This window comes from Ptychodera flava, chromosome 13 (genome assembly GCF_041260155.1).
Source record: "Ptychodera flava strain L36383 chromosome 13, AS_Pfla_20210202, whole genome shotgun sequence".
NCBI classification, from domain to species: domain Eukaryota; kingdom Metazoa; phylum Hemichordata; class Enteropneusta; family Ptychoderidae; genus Ptychodera; species Ptychodera flava.
In genome coordinates, this window is record NC_091940.1 from 23,884,980 (window position 1) to 23,906,181 (window position 21,202).

Consider the following 21,202-nt stretch of genomic DNA (forward strand, 5'->3'; position numbering starts at 1 on the left):
AATAAGATCATGCAACTTTATTATGGCTACCTCAAACATAAATGCGAGCTTGATCTCGACTATTTCTGCACTGTGTGCACTCACCCTCGTAAAACGTCACCACTCATGACACGAAGGCACTTTGAAGACATTGGCCTCTATGTCACTATTATTGAAAGGAAAAATAAATGAATTGTTAGATGTTTTGTGAATTGAGCATTTACTCTCAAAGATTTTTAATTGCACAAAAAGCACGGGGGATGGGAATCGATAAATCTGTGAACATCATTCATAGGTGGCTACAGCATACCAAAAGGAACCGAAATATGGACGAACTTTTGGAATATACATATGAATTCCAAATACTGGCAAGAACCGGACAAATTTCATCCAGGTATGGATAACAAATGATGGTCGACATTTCGAACAAAGTGGAAATGACAGTAAAACTTATGTTTCCCATCCATATATGTTCGAACTCTACACTATAGAATAAACTTTAGGAGGTACAATACTGGCACAGAAACTTTCTCCATGATATTTAGTCAATGACGTTATTATTCACTTCAGAACTGAAAAACAGTAGGACATTGATGTGACTATTAACACATTTTCCTTTACTTTAAAACTAATTTCACTTCAATCTCCCATACAGAACGATTCCTTGACGAGGATTGCCATGCTTTGCCAACGCCGAACACCTTTCTTCCGTTCTCGCTGGACGTCGTAAGTGCCTTGGAGAGCCGGTGGCGATGCATTTGCTCATGTGTGCGTGTGTTGGTCTGTTACAGCACTTTACGTTATCGACGGCACCAAAGCAGGGTAAACCGAGCTTTGAACCTGACTGTAGAGACGGGTCCACAAAATGCCGCCCATATGTGATAGTTGCAAGGAGACGAATCGACCGAGTAATTGAGTAAGTCTCAACGAAAGAACTGCAGAATGTGTATTGACTGATCATATCCTCAGATTATTACCGAGGAATTATTTTGCCGCAAATCTTCAAAACTCTTGAAATCAATGGAGTAAAATGAAATGGCAGCGTGATTACGTCACAAGGCAAAGTTGTACATTTGCCTATTGTATATAAACTCTTTGAAAACATATCGGGGAAGTATAATATGAGAAATATCCAGTAAAATAGAACTTCGTGACACATTGGCGACGATTTCAACTCTTTGACATGTGAAAGACTTACTGATGATCCTGTATACTGTTCATAATGTTTGGTAGGAGATGGGATGTCTTGAATCTCGGCTAATAGCCTAATTTGCGGGAATGTTGATACTTTCAAGTTTCGTTGGAATATCATTATATCAGCTAGTGCTAATATTTAAAATCTGTTTGAAATTCAACTAGTAGTGTACATAATTTAATTAAACACACACAATCACCAAGCTATATTCCAGTTTATTCATGATATATAGTAGTCTTCAGAAGTAAACCATACTTTCTATACACGCAAAAATTATAAAATTAGTGCGTGAACATGCTATAAATAACATGAATGGAATTCGAAAAGATTCAAGTTTTATCATGGAGGTGCTCACGCTTTTCGTAATATCTGACACAAGAACTCCCTCTAGGTTAAATGAGTGTTGTAAATTTATATTCCTTGTGTAATACACATGAGTTGAAGTATTTGAATTTACAGTTGGTAGATAATTAATCAACCTCACTAACACACAAACTCGATGTCATATTTCACATCGTTTACCCTTACCCAATTAACTTCACTAATTAAAGAAAGCAATCTTTACTTGTACAATGTACGACGTCGAGGTTTCTTTTGAGCTTGCCACGTCAGTATGAAAAGAATTCAAATATATCGAAATTGGATAGTCATTAAACGTACAGTAAAACTTTCTCACTACTACTGTCGCAACAACTGACATTACTCAAGAGGTTTTAATAGAAGTAATCGTGCCTTGACGCAAAAAGTTTTAAATTTCTGCCCAAAAAATTCCTCACGGAAACTTGAAAACATTGTCTTTTGTCTCAAAAATCAGGTTCACTTGCAAACTTTGAGATAAGAGCAACAAAGCATACATTTACCAGTATTTAAATTAATGAAACACCGTGTAAACTTTATCGGGAATGAATTAATTTTCGATTCTCGCGACTATACTTCTGAGTCCGAACAAGCAGCAGAGCATATCTGTACTTACAGTACTATACAACTTTGAGTCTCTCAAAAATGTCTCCCGGGAGATGTTCTACCTTCAATAAATTCTTCCATAGTACAACATACAACGTCAATAGCAAACCTCTAAGGCCGTAGGTAATTTCATTAATGGTGACAAATGTACCCTGACTCAGTAGCTATCACATTTGCTACTGATTGTGTCATGCTGTTTTCTATTCCACTCCTAAACAACAACACATTACTTTATATTTAACCTAAAATTTTTCTACCATAACACAAAGTGTACGCTAAATTACAGCACATATGTTACAACCTTTGAAGTGATATTTATTTGTTACCGACATAGTCTATCTATCTAGTGAATCTATTCTTACATTCTTTAATAATCTTAAATTTCCGCTGGCCCATTAGAAAAAAGTTGGGGGTCTATCTTCGAATTATTTTCTCCCTATACTTAAAATTCGTGACACAGATACTGAGTTGACCACTGGTGAAGTGGACAGAGGAAAGCACCTCTTATTCTCATCAAAACGAATTTGACGACCAACTCAATATTAAATGGATATGGCATTTGGCAGCTGGCGTGGATGTAGGTACGGATATGAAGCTTTTCTCTGTACGTTTCTCTCATCTATGGTCTTGCCGATGTCCAGCAGATCTCTTCTAAATCTGCGAAAACAAAAGATGAAAAGCACACTTATCATATAACCATGCCCATATTGCTAAATCCTAGTGACGTTCACCGTAAAATATCAGCCGTGATATTTCACGGTAAACGTCGAGATATGCACGATGAACGTCATCAGTTTTAGAGCTTTCCCGAACTACATTAGCAGTTTGTTGGTAAACAACGTAAACAACAAAATGGCTGCCGCTCTCCGCCTGCGAAGCGATGTCGCCGACGTAAAAACTTGAAGGGCTTCGATGAACACGGGTATTTCTGGTTGCAAAATACGGAAATAACGTGTTGAGTCTTGAAATGTTTTCCCACGGTATTTTTTGGGTCAAGTTTTAGCAAACATTCTGCCGTTCGCACGGCGCCGGCACTGTGCACGGTCTCCCCCGAACAGGTGGTGAGCGCGTGGCACATCGCGCGACGACTGTTGACATGGCAACTCTCAGGGTAAACTAACAAAATGGCTTCCCCTCTCAGCGCGAGCTCCATGCCGCCGTACGACGACCGAAATCAGGATAGATTTAAAGCTGAGCACAGTTTTTGATCCGTTATAATTGTAATAGTATATTGCACCTCAAAAAGTTAATCTGCATGACGATTTTTCTATCCCGGAGTCTTTCTTCTTGGGTTTCATTGCGATATGGGCGAATTGCACTTGCAGCGATGTCGCGCGTGATGTTGACAGCTTTGTCGTATACTTTATGAATGAAGCCTGTTCACATAAACATTCTGATATTTATGCGCAAGGCGTAATAAAGTAAACCCTAAAAATTTAAGATTTTTCGTTCTATTAGTAAAAGTATGGGCATGGGTATATGATAAATCGGTTATTACACAATATTGCCTGTTCCTTGTGTCGTATCAGCATTCGTGTCATTTGTGCTGTGTCAGACACTCGACTTCGTCTCGTGTCTGACGCAGCACAAATGACACTCATGCTGATACGACACAGGAACAGGCGATATTGGGTAATAACCTCTAAATGTCATATGTAATCCTTATATGCGCATTACCGATAGATATCATGCAAGCTTTTGTTCGGTAATCTCTTTGTTTCAACATTCAGCCGTGTAAAGTAGTTTCAAGAAAGGGTGGTTTTTGATCGACAAATACCCGCTCATCTATTTTGGGTTTTGCACATTTAACGTAATGTTTAGTTATTCATCGATAACATTTGATTAACAAAAAAATTGCCTTTCAAGGATAATGTTTTGAAGTTAGCGGTTAATGTAAAGTTAAGCCGATTTTTAAAAAAATGTTGTCCCTTTATTTAATCCGCGATGACTCAACAAAAACTAAGCAAAATCAAAAATTGCATTCAACTCAAGTAACATGCACCTTGGATGTAACGATGACATGAAATGTATTTGTCGTTAAACGTTATCATTTTTCCGCATCCTTGGATATGTTAAACTTCAGAGACATGTCATTTTCACATTCAAACTGTAAGTAACATCATAGAATCGTGACTGACGCATTTACGTCTCGTCAAATGTTAATCTTTCAATTGTGTTTACGAGATTTCCTATCGGTGTGCCATTTCTATGAAGTCAATTTATTCGTCGTATTTTCCGGTTACTTGCGAAAATTGAAGTCCGTCAAGTTTCTAGATAAGTAATTATATGTATCTATGTGTGTACATGTGTCTGTGTCCGTGTCTGTGTTCGTTCTTTGCGTTTCGCATACATTTGTTTGTGGTTGAGAAGATCTGAGTCCACTTGTTGATCAGTGTCAGACAAATGCTGTCTCAATAATGTTTACTCACTCTTCAACAGCTTGTTTGCCGATCGCATCACTCTGGTACAGCTGATCAAAATATCCGAGAGAAAGCGTCGCATTGGCACTTAGTATCTTCATCATCATCATACCTTCAGTGACTTTACGCTTGTCGGGCAGGTGTTTGAGAACGTCTTGCTCTGTCAACGCTACCTGGTTGAATTAGAAGGATAGATAAGTCACAGAACAACGGACCAGACCAACAGTCATTTGATCAAAGTATGATGGATTCAAACACTTTGTCGTTGTAAGAGCACATCGTTTTAATTCTTAGCCTTCTCCCCCTCTTTAGGTTTGTGGACACTCAAGAAGTTTTGAATGTGATTTCAGAGGATATTTTGCTCTGACCCTCACAGGTTTCGTGCCAGCAATGTTGACTTACTTCGAGGAGTCAATCTTCGGATCGTGAGCCGGAGATGAAAAGAATGCCACGACCGTATTTTCATGATATGCAAATTCTACATATCCACAAGTTACCAACACTCTGTTAGGCTTCATTGAAATATTAACTAAAGCATTGCCACCACCCGCTGTAACGGGACAAAGGCATATAATTTCATAGTTTCTTCGGAATTTAGTTTCTTACGTAAAATCTTTTCTGGTGAGCCCGTTTTGATATTGCAATAGAGACACTGAGCATAATGCCGTGTACACACCTTAGTTTTAGGCGGAGTACCTATCAAATTTGCAGAATGCTTCAGAGGGTTGGCATATTCGTCATACTGGGTAAAATTAGCGGCTGCATGTCCAATGCTGCAGTTTGCGATGACGCTTGTTATCACTCTGATCAGTTCAGCGTTGTCGTTGAATTTGCCTTCATTTGGCATTCCCTGAAAAGTTAAAAATGTATTTGTTAATTCGTCTTGTTGAATAAGGTCAGCCTAACTACGGTGCCCGTGCGTTTCCGGAAATGTAATTGGGTCGATTCTGAACTACAATGATGAGTTCGAAAGATTGAGCAAGCAACGTACTTCATGCAGTTTTGTTGGGTGAATACTACAATTGACATTTGGATTCTACAGGAAAGATCTTCATCAGGGCGGATTAAAAATATGTCGAAGTGTACTGAAGTGTACTGACTGACAAAAAGTGTACTGTCGACAAGTACTGTCAGTTAGTAGACATCGACAATATTTTATGTGGCCTGAAGAAAATTCTCTGTTTAGGATCGAAACATTGACAGTGTTTATCCTATGAAATTGTATGAAGTCCTATGTTTGATCCATTTATCAAACTCATATTCATTAGTGGGGAGTACCTCGTGTCGAAATGGATCGCCAATACAGCGAAAATATCTCGTGGTCTCTTGCGAATGTCAACACGATAATGCTGTACATAAATACATCCACAAAAGGATGAAGTATTTCAGCTCTCCATTGACAAGAATATACACTGAGTATAGACATATGTTCCATGCATTGCCTTTCCGTCATTGAACATGTCTCGGCTGGCAAATGATTTCATTAAACTTTTGGAAAATTCAAGGATATACCTTTACGCCAAAACCATTAGGAGGGGCAGCATTCAACGCTTTGGCCCATTCGCTCAATTCAAAATCATCCCGCAGTTTGTCTTCAGTGTCTGCAAAGGAATCGATTCAAATGGATCATTGTTTGTATTTTATAATGCTCCACCCGAACGTAACAAATTAGGTAATGGACTAAATACAATTTACTTTGCACTTGGAGAAAGGAAAGCAGGGCCGCAACATGAAGGGAATATTTTCAATAAAGACCTCTATTGAAGATTTAGATTTAAATGATGTAAATGGGGCCTCGTTTTATTAAAAGAAGTAATGACCTATACACGCTGCTTTTGATCACAAGATGTCTATTATGATATCACCAACGGAGTAATATCCTTTGATGGCCTGATGTGGCCTATGTCTGTCTCGTAAGGGACTTAAATGGTCACATACAAGCGGTAGTCTCAGCGCACGATAGGCTTGAAAATACGATTGCGAGAAAAATGCAATGGTAAATTGTTACAGTAGAATGAACCTGGGCGAACATTTCGGGTCATTAAGCTTTTTATAATACTATCCTACTCTGTTGCTTGGCTGGGTTCATTTTGAAAAATGCGCAGTGAATGAAGTCTTTCTCTTTTTTGTGAAATTCGAAAAATCAATCCTCCCTATGGAGTCACTGAAGGTTACAACGGCAACTTTGATTTTCAAATATTGGTAAATTTTAGGTTATTTGCACGGATTCCTGGTTTTTTGCTCTTTCTTACGAAAAAGAACGAAGTAACTTCCCCTGGAGAAACTTTTTCGTAAAAGTTGAACACCTTCTGTTTCGAAGAATGTTTTACCTTCTTAGGAAATCTGGACATACTGGTTTTCAATTTTTACCCAAAGATATATCCACAGATAAAGCCAAAGAGTTGTGGCATTTTCCCATTCTCAACACAATTAGCATAAAGTAGAAAGATTGCGTCCACAAACGTTCATGAAAGATACGAATGAAAGAAACACAACGTTCATTTTACCGTAGTTGCCGTTCACGACTTTACCGACGTATGTCTCGATTGCTTTGTACGTCAGGAGGGCGTCATCTCGGTACGGATAGTTGGGTAATACTTCCGGGTCATCGACCCCGCGAGACTGCAGATCGTTCACAATATCGCCCTTCAGATCAATCCGCCAATCTATACTGAACTTCGAGAATTGATAATTAAATGATACACAAAAGCGATAATATGCGGTATGCGGTGGTCGTCACACCCCACGAGCGTACTGTGTACCCTCTAAAGACTCACCACTTTTATTTACACAATTCCCCCCTTACAACGCATTGTCTAAAGGCAATAGACTAAACAGGATCTGTAAAACTGCATTTACAAGATTTAGAGAATATACACATAAAAAATCCTTGTGTGGACATCGTGGAGTTTCGACCGAGACTGAAGACAAAAGACCTTTACACCAATATATACGCATTCAACACCTGGTGACACAAGCGTCAATCAAAGGAATTCTCTTATGCAACGAATAGATAGTAATTATATGCTAATCTTCGAAACGCATATAATTATTCAATCTATACTGAACTTCGAGAATTGATAATTAAATGATACACAAAAGCGATAATATGCGGTATGCGGTGGTCGTCACACCCCACGAGAGTGAAAAAGCTAGGCTAGTAGTTATGCTGCATTGCACGGGTACGAAATATCTCCATCGATGAACAACTAATCGTCTATCTGGACTCAATGAATAAAAAATATGACGCAATAAATAGAGGCCGAAGACGAGGAGACTGTAACAGCGAAAGACTTGTAAACAGGTTGAAAAAAATACTGAGAGTAAAATACAAAGCAACATACTCAAAACAGGAAGTATGAAAAAGCCTAAATGCACATAGCCGCTCAGGAAAAACCAGAGCTAAAAAACCTACATGGAAAATAGGAAAAAACCTCTGGAAACCTGAACCCGATTGCATGCTAGATGTGCCAATGGTCGGGATTTCTTATTATCGAAACAAACAAAAAGTGATTGAAAATAAATACAGAAACGAAGTGAAAAACAACTGGTTCAAATAAACAGAATTGCACAGAGTTAGTGGCACTGTCGGACTTATGGCAAAACTACAAATTAATATTTATAAACAAATGTGAACCGCCTAAAATCTGTTAATCTTGCAGCTATTGGCTGACAACGACTCATACCTAGACAATTTTCTACATTTCTATAAACTGCAGAAAAATTAATTATTGTATTCTGACATTTACTCTCATTAATTCCATGTTGAGCAAGTCGACGATATCCTTAGAGCTAGTGGATATCCATCCGCCGTATATGGCTAAGCACCGGTCTCTCACACTGTTATCAGCTGCTCCATGCCCTGGAAAGCGTCTTTTAGAAACGTCGGCTTGGCCAAGATGCGTCTGCAGCCCTCAAATGTAGATTGAAGAGGATGAACCAAACGATGTACCGTACAATAGACTGTTCCGGATAAAGTATGGAACCCTCTGATGCCGTTATAGACCACCATTTTCAATGATACTGCCAGTCTTGGCGATGGACTGCAGTGTGGAAGATCGGTTCGGCAGGGAATACAGCATCCATAGTCATGCTCGTTGAATACCAATTTATCCAGTGGAGCCCTCCATTTCTGTACTTTGATACTGTGAACCTGCTTTCCATACTGACATCACATCTGGAAGGGTTTATGTAGATTACATAAGGCTGGGCCATCGAACTCTGTTCTTCATTGCTCCATCTGGAAAAAAAAAAAATAATAACGCAAAAAACGGCAAACTAGAAGATCCATCAACAGAAGTCACGAATGTGATGCTAATAGGCTACATGCAAGAACAAAACTATTTTTGCAAATAAACCACACCAGGTTTGCAAGCTAATATCCCGAATCTCAGTCACCAAGGTATGCTGACTCGCATCATTAAGTCATGAATTGCCTCAATGGAGGAGATCGCTGGCGAAAGCCATAACATATATTGACAAGCCCTGAATAAAGAACATGACCGAAAAGTCATTCACTCACGAATAGCCTCAATGGATGACATAATCGGCGAAAGTAATATTGACAGTCTCTTTCTCATATTACTTTCAATTGAAATGTACGATGGGCCGAGGCCTTGTATTGAAATAAATTTAAATCTGAAATCTGAAATAATCGGCGAAAGCAATTATTCACAGGCCCAGGAAATGGGTATGACCGACGAAAAGTCATTCACTCCATAATAGTCTCAATGAAAGACATAATTGGCGAAAGCCATAAACAAGCCCTGAAAATGGGCATGACAGAAAAGTCATTCACTCTCGAATAGCCTCAATGGATGACATAATCGGCGAAAGCAATTATTAACAGGCCCTGAAACGGTTATGACCGACGAAAAGTCATTCACTCCAGAATAGCATCACTCAGATAGCCGCAATGAAAGAACAATTTGAATTGGCGAAAACCATAAACAACAGGCCATGAAAATGGACATGACATAAAAGTCATTCACTCTCGAAAGAGTCTAGATAACGTTAATGTAAATGCAATATCAAATTATATTCCAACAGCACTGCACAAATGGCAAACATCAAAACATGAAAGTCAGCAATCCAAAAACAGACTAGAAGGATGTCGCCTGGAAGATAATTACAACTCTACAACAACTATAAAGCCAAATTACCATTGTAGAAAACTAGCCTCTAACCATGGAGCGACCGAAAGGATGACACTGTCACCAGCATATTGAAAGTAAGACAATCTAAAATGGAAGGTGATGGTTCGTAAAAATCGCCGGGCACTGGCTGTGTGCTTCTTTGTGTGATGTACAAGACACTTTAGGGCAGCAAAGAGACCTTTCACAAAATCTGCAAACCGCTTAAAATTGCAAACGGACATTCCAGAACAAACAACATGGACTTATCGGAGAAAATTAAGATGATGGATAGCTGACAATACAGGCTTGAACGGAGGACATGACAAGTTGTTTTCGTTCGTGCAATTTTGACATTAAGCATCTACGGCTTCTGCGCCAGGAATCCCACACGCCGAAACCAAGCGAAAAATAAAGTACGACAGTAAATAACGAAAATATTAACAGCGACGCTCCAGAGAAGCAATTTTAACTGATTATCGAAAAACCAACGTACTAGAATGTGATGCAGAAATGAGAGCAGGGAGCCTAAAAAAAAGGCAGCGCTTATAATTTACGAAAAGTCGAACTTTGCTTGACACCCCATAAAACTGAGAACACGCAAAAAAAATACAGAGAAAAAGCAAAGCAAAACAAAACAAAACTGGTAACTCTTCCCAGAGCAACTGGCAATAAAAAAGAAAATCAACATTTGTTCGCAAGTTTACGTACCGAACATCTACCAAGTGTTAAAAGATCTGCGAAAACGAAATTGATGATGCCGATTTTCCTTTGAGGAATAGAAAATACCATGCTTGGCATAACATAATGAAACTTAATAAACATTCACCAACCAACCTGCTTGGAGTAAATCATTCCGTTGAATCAGACGCCGACGTTAGCGGAAACCAAGGATTCATGGTCAGAAAAACCATCATCTAAGCCACAGATTGTGGAGACTGTCTCAACAGATCCGATTTAAGCATACAACATGACAGTGGACGCAAACGTAATGTTTGACAAATGCTTACAACTTCGGAGAAACAATAACAAGCTGTGCTGACAGTAAAGCAAACTGAATAAATTACATATAAAGTAATTTGTACTAAGCTTATTCATCAAAAACCCAAGCAAATCCTACAAATTCATACACAACAAATCCCAAGCAAATCCCACAATTTTACAATGCAAATCCCAAGAAATTCCCTCAAATATTTACAGTAAAAATCTCATAAAGTTACAGTGCTTGTAAAAACGTCAACGTGGTAATAATGGAACTCCCAATCACATGTAACAAAGAAGAGTTATCGCTCAACATTTGAGTTAGTCTTATGATCTTCACAACGGAAATCTTTCTTTTCTGAATATTTATTGACATGCCCCGAGGTCGGCTTGAACCAATCTTACCTTTTTTCTTCCCCTCTGCAATAGAGCCCATACAGAAAGGAGGAGACGAATGCTGGGATATGCAACGGTTTTCAAGCAATATTGCAGAATACCCCTGTTCACAAAACACATGCTTCCTGCATGAAAAGCAATTACTTCAAGAAATAGGTGGAGGAGAATGGAGATGGCATGGGAGAATGAATGAAAGGCAAGCTGAAGCTAAATGACAAATACCTTTAACATATGGCAGACAATTTTGACTTTTAAAATTTCAATGACCAACGCAAAGTGCCCACTACAGACATGCCTAAAAACTGCTTCACTCAGGTCTACTAGGACAATGACGAGAGTCAAAGACAAAATTAAGTTTAGATACTACACAGGATTAGATGGATGAGTAGCGAGTTGATAGGGCAGAAAGTTTGATGCACTGGTCGTTGCCTGCTTAGAAGAGATTGGAAAAGTCTATCTGTTCTGCAAAACCACCGTCCGCAACGAAACCGTGAGTCGATCCGAAGGTGGAAGCTGAAGTACTGGACGAAATATGGTCGCAGGTTGCAAGAAACTTTTTGACAGTCACAGAAACTGACGTTTTTGAAACAAGCTGCTCATGAGAAAAACCTATTGGAATGGGACTTTGTTTCATCTTCTTAATTTTCTGTTCTCCTCTCCTCCGGAGCGTTGCATTCATTTCTCGACATCGGTTTCATACGCTAATTCGCCAGAAATCTATTCGTAGACGGTCCCCAGCCGAATTCTCTCGTCTGCTAATTTAGATAATTTCATGCGATAAGTAACGAGACAAATACCTTACTCTCCCTTCGTGCTCAAACTGCTGTCTGTTGCATGGTTTAAGGAACTTCGTAACTGTCAGTACACCCTTCTTGGCAGCGTAATAATGGTTTCTGAATTGTTCTAACCGGTCGCCCTCTTGAATTGTGCGAGGAAGCTTCAACTGTCGAGATGGGGCAATAATTGCAAGTAATGATGCTAAGCCAGGTGGCGTTGAAGTCAGCTCCTTAGTATCTCTGCAGTGTTGGCTGTTGTGTGGACATCGTGGAGTTTCGACCGAGACTGAAGACAAAAGACCTTTACACCAATATATACGCATTCAACACCTGGTGACACAAGCGTCAATCAAAGGAATTCTCTTATGCAACGAATAGATAGTAATTATATGCTAATCTTCGAAACGCATATAATTATTCATTCCTTCCACTGGCGTCGCATCAGCTCCTCAGCTCCCACTCTTCCCATGGTCATTACTTTGTCGAACCAGCCACCTGGATCCATCAAAGTGGGATATCCTTTACTGAAATAACGAAGTGCATTCCCAAATTATCGTCATTACTGTCATACAGCGAGGAGTTAGAAATACTTCCACTACAAAATTGTATGGACTATATACCGCGATGGGACTAGATGGGCACACACTCAAACCTCGTGTGTGTCAGACTGTGTAATATCGAATGTTTAGTAGATATATATTTAACGAACCAAATGCTCTTCTCTTTGATAAGATAAACACTACTCACTGATTCATCGGCAGCATGTACTGGAAATGAGGTATCATAAGTCTATACATTGGATGAGACGGCGATAGATGCCTGTGTGTACTCATGGCGAAACATTCCATGGCCAGATGCGTGCAAAGAAGATGAGTGTTGGCCTCGTGGACTGAAGCATCGGCAACGTTGAAATACATCTTCGCCAAAAGCCACGTATTTGGAGGGTCAGTTGGGAGGAAAACCTGCATTTGGATTCAAAGTATAACATTGAGAAAGGGGGAAACCGTAGTTTGAAATCAAAGTATTACGTTTTAGAGCAAAGATACATATCACTGACAGTAGAGAACGCAACTCCGTGTTGGCTTGATACTCCAATTACTACCTTGTGCGTCACAATGTAACATACACGTTATACACCTATAGCATTTTTTGCTCTCAGTTTGAACCAAGCAGCTTTGTATTTCAGCAAATTAATTCACAAACATCTGTCCACCAGATCCCACAAACATAAACGTCACTGATGCCTTCAAATGGAAAGAAAGAGTTCGACTTAAACGCCAATGCACAGCGCACGTGTATTTGTGGGTAATAAGATTTTTGTCATTTATCCAAACAAACAATTTGAAAAGGGCGACATAATAGTACGGTAAAGTTCTTTTCCCGCCATAACCATGTATGCAATATGTTTATGGACTTCATTTATGAACTGGAGGGCATACTCAGTGCAGTCACCTTGTGAACGCGGTATCTCCGTTTAGGGCTCACTGTACTCCAAACCTTGATAAGGAACTGTTAATTTCTAAAACGTGGCCATTTCCAAAAAGCTTTTCGTAGTCGTCGACAGTTATATATCTAAAAACCCGACTGTGGAAAGTTGTTACGAAGGTATTTTAATTCATACAAAGGTTAATTCACACAGCGGTCATCGGCACCAGTAAAATTATTGATTAAAACTGCATGATTTCAATAATAGGGTGGTTTGCATACAAACTGCACACACAGTGCACAAACAGACGAATTACGATTTACGTATCTTTATAAATAATACATAGTATTCATTAGGTTACGCTTCTGAAAATCTCTCAAAAATTAATGAACAACTAGCGAAATCAACAGATGTTAATAGAAATGTCTATTCTTAAGCTTCCAGTTCAAGTTACACTTGGTGCTGTTTGTCACTGACTCAAATTAACATATAAGCTTAACTGTCCGAATTCATAAAGTCGGCTGACGTAAAATATAATTGAACTTTGTATCAGTTTGGACACAGGTTTTCTGAGAAACAAATTACCCCCTTAACAGGGTCACCTCTTAAAATCATGCAAAGCGGATATATTATGTCAATTTACCATACATGTGTATATTTAAAAAAGAAAGAAACATGCATGCATGCATGCATGCATAGATACATACATGCATAGATAGATGCATAGATACATAAATAGATACTCACATACATACATACATACATACATACATACATACATACATACATACATACATACATACATACATGCATGCATGCATTCATGCATACATGCATGCATACATACATACATACATACATACATACATACATACATACAAGCATGCATGCATGCATACATGCATACATACATACATGCATGCATGCATGCATGCATGCATACATACATGCATACATACATACATACATACATACATACATACATACATACATACATACATACATACATACATACATACATACATACATACATACATACATACATACAACATACATACATACATCCATCCATCCATCCATCCATCCATCCATCCATACATCCATACATACATACATACATACATACATACATACATACATACATACATACATACATACATACATACATACATACATACATACATACATACATACATACATACATACATACTCACACACAAACAGACAGACAGACAGGCAGACAGGCAGATAATTTTATTCTACTATAGGTGTTTGCACAGTACCGGATTGTCTTCGGCTTTGTCCTGGAATAGCTGTATAGCTACAGTCGTAAGGTCTTTATCCTTGTTTAGGAAGAACAGAGCAATTGGTGCACACAGAGTCTGAGGAGAATAACGAAGTCGGATTAACATGTCATCCACTGCACTTGTCCTTTCGTTAGACATGTTTTTATTACCAAGCACCGTACGAAATGAAAATATGGTGGCAGTTTTATACTTACCACGTTTTTACTGGTTGTCGGTACATCTTTCAGAATCGTGTAGTTTACAATAAATAAACGTTTCTCAGCTATGGCGTCACTTATTGTCAAACCCTCCAGCAGTGGCTGCATCATGTCATCCGTTACACCAAGACTGCGAATTAAGGAGCAGAAAAAAGTGCGCTTTCAATTGGCGACTGTTCGCTGACATAAAAAGCGCATAATTTTAAGATACTGCGCTTGCGTAGATGAGGGTCCAAATATCTGTCCCCATCCTGCCCTTATTACAGTGGTTTCTCTTCGATTGTCGTTTGATTCTGAAGTTCCTGAAGTAAATAAAATATTATAGTGTTCGCAGAGCGTTATAAATAATAACACGATTTACTTCAACTACCAGGTAATAATATCTGTTCCCGCACTGTCTACTCCCATGTAACAAATATTTACATTTTTTGGAAGATAAAAGATACAATGCTGTGTTCAGTTTGCCATGAAATAGATTCCTAGAACATAGATTTTTAAATTGTTCAATTGCTGTAAGATGCTGGACCAAAGCAAAAAACGTTATTAAAAGATTTATAGGGAAAGAAATTGAAATATCACCATCAAATGTTATTTTCACAGAGTGTAATGTAAGTACCATTACTGACACACATAGAAAATCTGTACAATTTTTAATTTTAGTTGGAAAATGGAGTATCCATAAATTTTGGATTGCAAATGTAAATGTACCTATCGAGACGGTTTTCAAAAACGAATTCAATGTAAGATACAATCTTCTTAAAGAGATGCACTTAAAAGTTGACATACTGCATGCTTTTGAGAGAATTAATAGATTAATGTAAAGAGCAGATTTGTTGTATATGGGGGTTTCCCCCGTCAGTCGGGATGATATTTTACAATAAAAGATAAAAAAGAATAATATCTGTTCCTTAATTCCACGCATCTAGTAATTTTCAGACAAGCTTTCCTGTCGCCTGCACTCTCATTTCCGTTGTTGGATGTACCTCTATACACTTTCTGAACGTTGCCTTGCTGTTTGTGTAAGATTATATTGATAAAGAATGTGATTTGCTCCACATCTACAATTCTTGAAATAGATGAAATTCTACTTATCGCAGGAGTATTTTATGTGGATGTCGAATGGTCTTCGCGCGCATGTCCCTTTTACAAGGCAACGTAGAGGGCGATACCTCACTGCATGACGATGGTGTTGGATTGTATAGCGTGGATTGCTTTTGGAAAGATGCTACCTTTTTTCAGACTCCTCGATTGGAGGGTACAGTGTACGGTTTCAACTTACTTGTCGGGTATTTCTGTACACAAACGTATCTGGACCGGGTTAGAACCTCTCAACCTCTGTTCCGCAAAGTACCATTCCTCCTTCCAACTATCAACATGCTACATGAATATTGGAGAAATATCGTTTTGAGGCAAAGAACGAGAAACAGCCACGGATAGAAAGATGCGTACAGATACACAGACACACACATGGGTCATATAAACTTCAGAAAAAGAGTATTAATGACGCAAGGCAGTGGAAATTCGTGATTCGCACCTAATTAAAACTTGGCATGGCAGTGCCATGTATACCTCGATTCTTAAAACAATGTGATGAAACACAGTTGCCATTAACGATTAACACTGAAGTTTTATACCTGAATAAGCAGTATTGAATCTGAGGTCTCTTTCGGGGAAGAAAAAATACCAACAAGGATAGAATAGCTTACGTCAAAACCAGCTTGAACTGATCCGTTAGCTAAGTTGATAGAGCTGAATTCGGGCGACATGGGTTCAAATCCTACATGGCTCATTTTTTTCAAAGCCCAAAAAATATTTTGAATGTAGAGATAATCAGATGTAGCTGTGTGCTTTTCTCATTAGTTTAAATGTATCATATTTCCACGCTACACACAACATTAGGGAACCTAATATTTTTGATAGATAGATAGATAGATAGATAGATAGATAGATAGATAGATAGATAGATAGATAGATAGATAGATAGATAGATAGATAGATAGATAGATAGATAGATAGATAGATAGATAGATAGATAGATAGATAGATAGATAGATAGATAGATAGATAGATAGATGTGTGTGTGTATTTGGTAGTGTCATAATAGGATAATAGAATGTGGGGATTTTCAAGAGCAACAACGACATTATTTTATAGAGAAGCCGTATAGAAGAGTTGTTGTGATTGATAACGTCAACCAGTAGTATTTACCATTGGTTCCTCCAAGAAACCTCCATACAAGCTATTGACGTCATCAAAGGATTTCCATTCTTTCGACGACACCAATCCTTTGAACATCTTCACCAAAGCCGTAATACTAAGTTGGAACTTGGTTTTGTCGATTTCATACTACATATACACGAAGAAGGCAAATATGGCGGGTCAAAAAATAATCAATGTTCATTGATCTGATCATGCCAAAATTGCAAAGGGCAAATGTCTTCCCAATATTAACCTAATCGCCTTACGAGATTTCTGTCAGATATTTCTAATTAGTCTGCGTGTGCCGCTATTACTGTTTCAAAGGTTCGCCATGTTTTTGCCTTCAACATTTATTTGCAATAATCATTACGTTTTAGTGACAGTTTTACGACATAGGATTTTTTCAGTAATAAATTTTTCTCCACACTTCGTCACAAGGGAATTTGTTTGATCATTTTTTGCATCTCCTGAAATCCAAGATTACATGGCTCTGTGTACTATGATAACATCTGAATGGTTAATAAACGATACTTTCCCGTTCATTTTCGCGAAAAAAGTGACAAAGTCGATCACAGTGGACGGCAATATAGAGTTTCTCAGTCTTTAAGTTCGCCATTCTTTATTTGGTCGGTTCTGGCTATAACTGATACTTTGACTTTAAAGAATCTAAAAACGCGAATCGTAATCGATCATTACAACAACATATTTTTGCTAAATGTAAAATCATGTACTCAGATGGTAGAGAATAAGAGATGTTGTATCAATGAAAATGACTTACACGGTATGTGACGGTAAAGGCTTCGTTTCTTGGAACTGTTGTTACCTTTAAAAGGATAAAGGGCAGAGTTATGACAACAAGTTTCTCTCTCTCTCTCTCTCTCTCTCTCTCTCTCTCTCTCTCTCTCTCTCTCTCTCTCTCTCTCACACACACACACACTCTCACACACACACACACACAACTACCACCACCACAAGGTGTATTAGATATGACATTGATGCCAGATCTATTTTGAGAAATCATAGTTAACACCCAATATTGTTCAAAAAACATGATCCGCTGTTAAACTATTTCTTGACGCAAACTCGCAGCTGTCACGCCAATCACTATAGGGAAAAAGTGCGTGACTAGAGCGAGAAACTGACGCTTTCTTGCAGTCGGTGAGAATCTGTTCTTATTCTCACCGCTGTTGGTGAGAAAATTTTAATCTCCACTGGAGATTGGTGAGAAATGCACTCCTTGGCGAGAATCAAGTGTGAGAACAAATTCTCAACGGTGAGAATGGAAATTCTCACTAAGTACAGCGAGAATTGAAATTCACTGGCGAGAATCATCAAGACTCGCCGTTCATTGGCGAGAATCATAAAGACTCCGAACGGCGAGTCTTGATGGTTCTCGCCAGTGAATTTCAATTCTCGCTGTACTTAATAACAATTTCCATTCTCATCGGTGAGAGTTTGTTCTCACACTTGATTCTCGCCAAGGAGTGCATTTCTCACCAATCTCCAGTGGAGATTAAAATTTTCTCACCAACAGCTTTGAGAATAAGAACAGATTCTCACCGATTGCGAGAAAGCGTCAGTTTCTCGCTCTAGTCACGCACTTTTTCCCTATAGTGAATGTCGACACACCGTATGTTACATTTGCGTACGATGTCCAAGTTCACACCCCTTGTTCATAACACGAGACCACAGTGCTAAATGAGACCTAGATCATGCTGCCATAAACAAAACACATCTCTGTTGCTTTAATCTGTGAAAGAGGTATTGTTATGCAAAATGTTAATACTTTTCAGGTTAATTAAGCTTTATTGTGCAGTGTGCACCACTTGCGCCATTTAATTAGGAGTAACATTAAATTTCATGAAATAAATTCAAGTATATTATATATATATATATATATATATATATATATATATATATATATATATATATAATACAAAATGTATTGTTGCATCTTGGTAAACGGGTATAAGCCAGAGTAATGACCTGTTGTACTTCATCAGTTTGAAAACATGAAATAGAATTAACATTATTTGGAATTTGTTTCCGGGTACTTTCAAAAAAAGCCACTGATGGCTATAGCATTCGCCATTTTCATATTATATTATTTCAATCTTTGACGCTATTAGTGATAACAACAACAAAGACAACACCGATCACTCCAACTCCGTACGGGTATTTTTGGAACTGCTAGTTGTCATGTCTTTATATAGGATTTTAGACCCCGGATAACCCATTATGAGTCCTGCTCTGTTTGAGAATAGCGGACAAGTAAGAATTTGTGTAAGCGAGCTGCACGAAGAGGCCTATTTTGTCCGATTCATCTTGATTGGTTGAGCATCGAAACTTTTCTACTTTCAATTACGGATACTCCCTGGAAAGCGAACGAAGTCCAACGGCGAGAACAGGTTAAATTAGTTACTCATTAGAAAATGCGAAACCTACAAAAAAGTCAAGTTGTGCCGAATAAGGTTAAATAAGCATTAGTACTTACAAATGGTGGCAGTCCTTCGACTTGTGTGACAGACTTGTAGACGCTTCTCTTTTCATCAAGTTCGGTTTTTCTTTCTTCGGGATTCGGCGCAAACTGAGGCAGGACCGAGTCATACTTGTAGATGATCAGATGTTGGACGGTCACCCAGCGTTGTATAGGGAACGGGTACCGGTTTTCCTGCGTTCCGTCCTCCACCTCCACGTAGTCAACGTACCACTCGTCCCCGAACAGGGCATCCCTCCAAATTTCCAGCTTCGCGATGGGTCCAAAGTTCGGCAGGTTTCTGACTGCGAATATGTCGGTACGCCCGCGCTCGAAGTTATTGCGCCAGAGGTTGGCGAGGCGGATAACTTCTGACTTTTCGCCAGACTCGCTGTGGAGAACTACGTAGACGTTCGCGTCGGTGCCAGAGCCTCTCAAGTCGCCCGTGCGAACGTAAATATTATAGTCGGGCAAACTTATGAAGTTTCCCATATTGCATACAATATACTTGTCTGAAGCTCGAATATGCGTCTGTAATGACCTGCTGCCTTCTGTTAATTACATGACTGTACATGTTAAGTGGATAAACGCAGCTGTCGCATTAAATAATGCAAATGAATGTATTCAATTTTCTAATTTTACACACATGCCTCTTCCTACTAAAACACATTTAGTGATATTCACCATTCAAAGTTGGTACACGGTCATGTATGATGCAGGGCAATATTCAATAAAAATATTTCCTTTTTACTTTTATGTTACCGCAATTTAATTTGGATAACGACTGTCATGTGTAGAAGGCACAAACTGCCATGAATTGATAATATTCAGTAATAAGGCTTCTATCATAAGGCAACATAGGTGGAAAATGTAGTTAATCGATGTCAATAGTTCAATTTGCGTGGTGATATAATTCATGTTATAACGTATACCCCGGCCCATAATGGTCGAAAGTAAATTTTGCAAGCACGAATGTACGAAGCAAAGCCGAGTACATTATATCGTGCAAAGTTCGCTTGAGTCCATTATGTGCTGGGAAGGATGCATTATTGCTATTATCTCAAAGTTTTGGCGATGCCAGTGAATTTGTAGATGTAGAAAATATCTGGGACCACAATGCTGGATAATCGGATACATGATCATCTGAGGGTATGACGTCACAAAATTCACTGGTATTGACAAAGCCATAATATTATTTAGAAAACGGGGCATTGACAACACAATAGGTATAACGATTTAAAACCATCTCAACCTAACAAACATATCTTTTATTAATCCCCACAAACTTCCCCCGTTAATCCGATATGTCAATTCCAACTGTTTTTTCTTGTCTAATATCTGGAGTTTATGCAGCATTCAGTTATTCTTCTTGAAAGTATATCATGTTGTACTCTTCAATAGTGACCGTTTAATTAGAACAATGATGTTAAACATGACCTCGCCTCACAGACAGGGTGATTGGTTCACTTGAAAGTCCGGTGACGCGGCAGTCAATTGCACAGACGGATCCAGGTTAGCAGGGGCCCAAAATGTCTGGTATACGATGTGACAAATCGCAAGTTTCCTACCAGTTTGCAGTAAAGTGGGTAAGGTATTACAATTCGTTTTTACGGTGTTTGTTGACTGACTTTATACGTGATCTCGCCGTGGCTTGCTGAAAGGTATCCATACTTGGAATCTTCAAAGTATTGATTACAAGAGACGTTCAGAGTTCACTGGTACCCCATAGACTTTATTTCTCAGTAGACAAGCTTG

General features: G+C 38.6%; 2 protein-coding genes across 5 annotated transcripts; both read right to left on the minus strand.

Annotated features, from left to right (window-relative positions):
* Positions 1–1,369: 1,369 nt before the first annotated feature.
* Positions 1,370–11,745, minus strand: LOC139148516 (allene oxide synthase-lipoxygenase protein-like). Its single transcript, XM_070720006.1, has 8 exons — positions 11,645–11,745; positions 11,076–11,090; positions 8,696–8,797; positions 7,065–7,228; positions 6,070–6,158; positions 5,234–5,407; positions 4,567–4,730; positions 1,370–2,794 (listed from the first exon to the last, which is right to left on the minus strand). The coding sequence occupies exons 1-8, from the start codon at positions 11,743–11,745 to the stop codon at positions 2,680–2,682; spliced, it is 924 nt and encodes a 307-aa protein (XP_070576107.1). The 3' UTR covers positions 1,370–2,679.
* LOC139147929 (allene oxide synthase-lipoxygenase protein-like) lies at positions 7,276–20,020 on the minus strand. 4 transcript variants are annotated; one of them, XM_070719160.1, is made up of 10 exons: positions 19,466–20,020; positions 17,750–17,794; positions 16,981–17,118; positions 16,052–16,149; positions 14,770–14,902; positions 14,552–14,650; positions 12,590–12,804; positions 11,864–12,366; positions 11,076–11,169; positions 7,276–8,797 (listed from the first exon to the last, which is right to left on the minus strand). In XM_070719160.1, exons 1-8 carry the CDS (start codon positions 19,937–19,939, stop codon positions 12,261–12,263), a joined length of 1,308 nt encoding a protein of 435 aa, XP_070575261.1. In that variant the 5' UTR covers positions 19,940–20,020; the 3' UTR covers positions 7,276–8,797; positions 11,076–11,169; positions 11,864–12,260. The 4 variants fall into 4 exon arrangements, with proteins under 4 accessions (XP_070575261.1, XP_070575260.1, XP_070575258.1 ...); XM_070719159.1 differs by having other exon boundaries at positions 11,076–11,191; XM_070719157.1 differs by having other exon boundaries at positions 10,527–11,191.
* Positions 20,021–21,202: the final 1,182 nt, after the last annotated feature.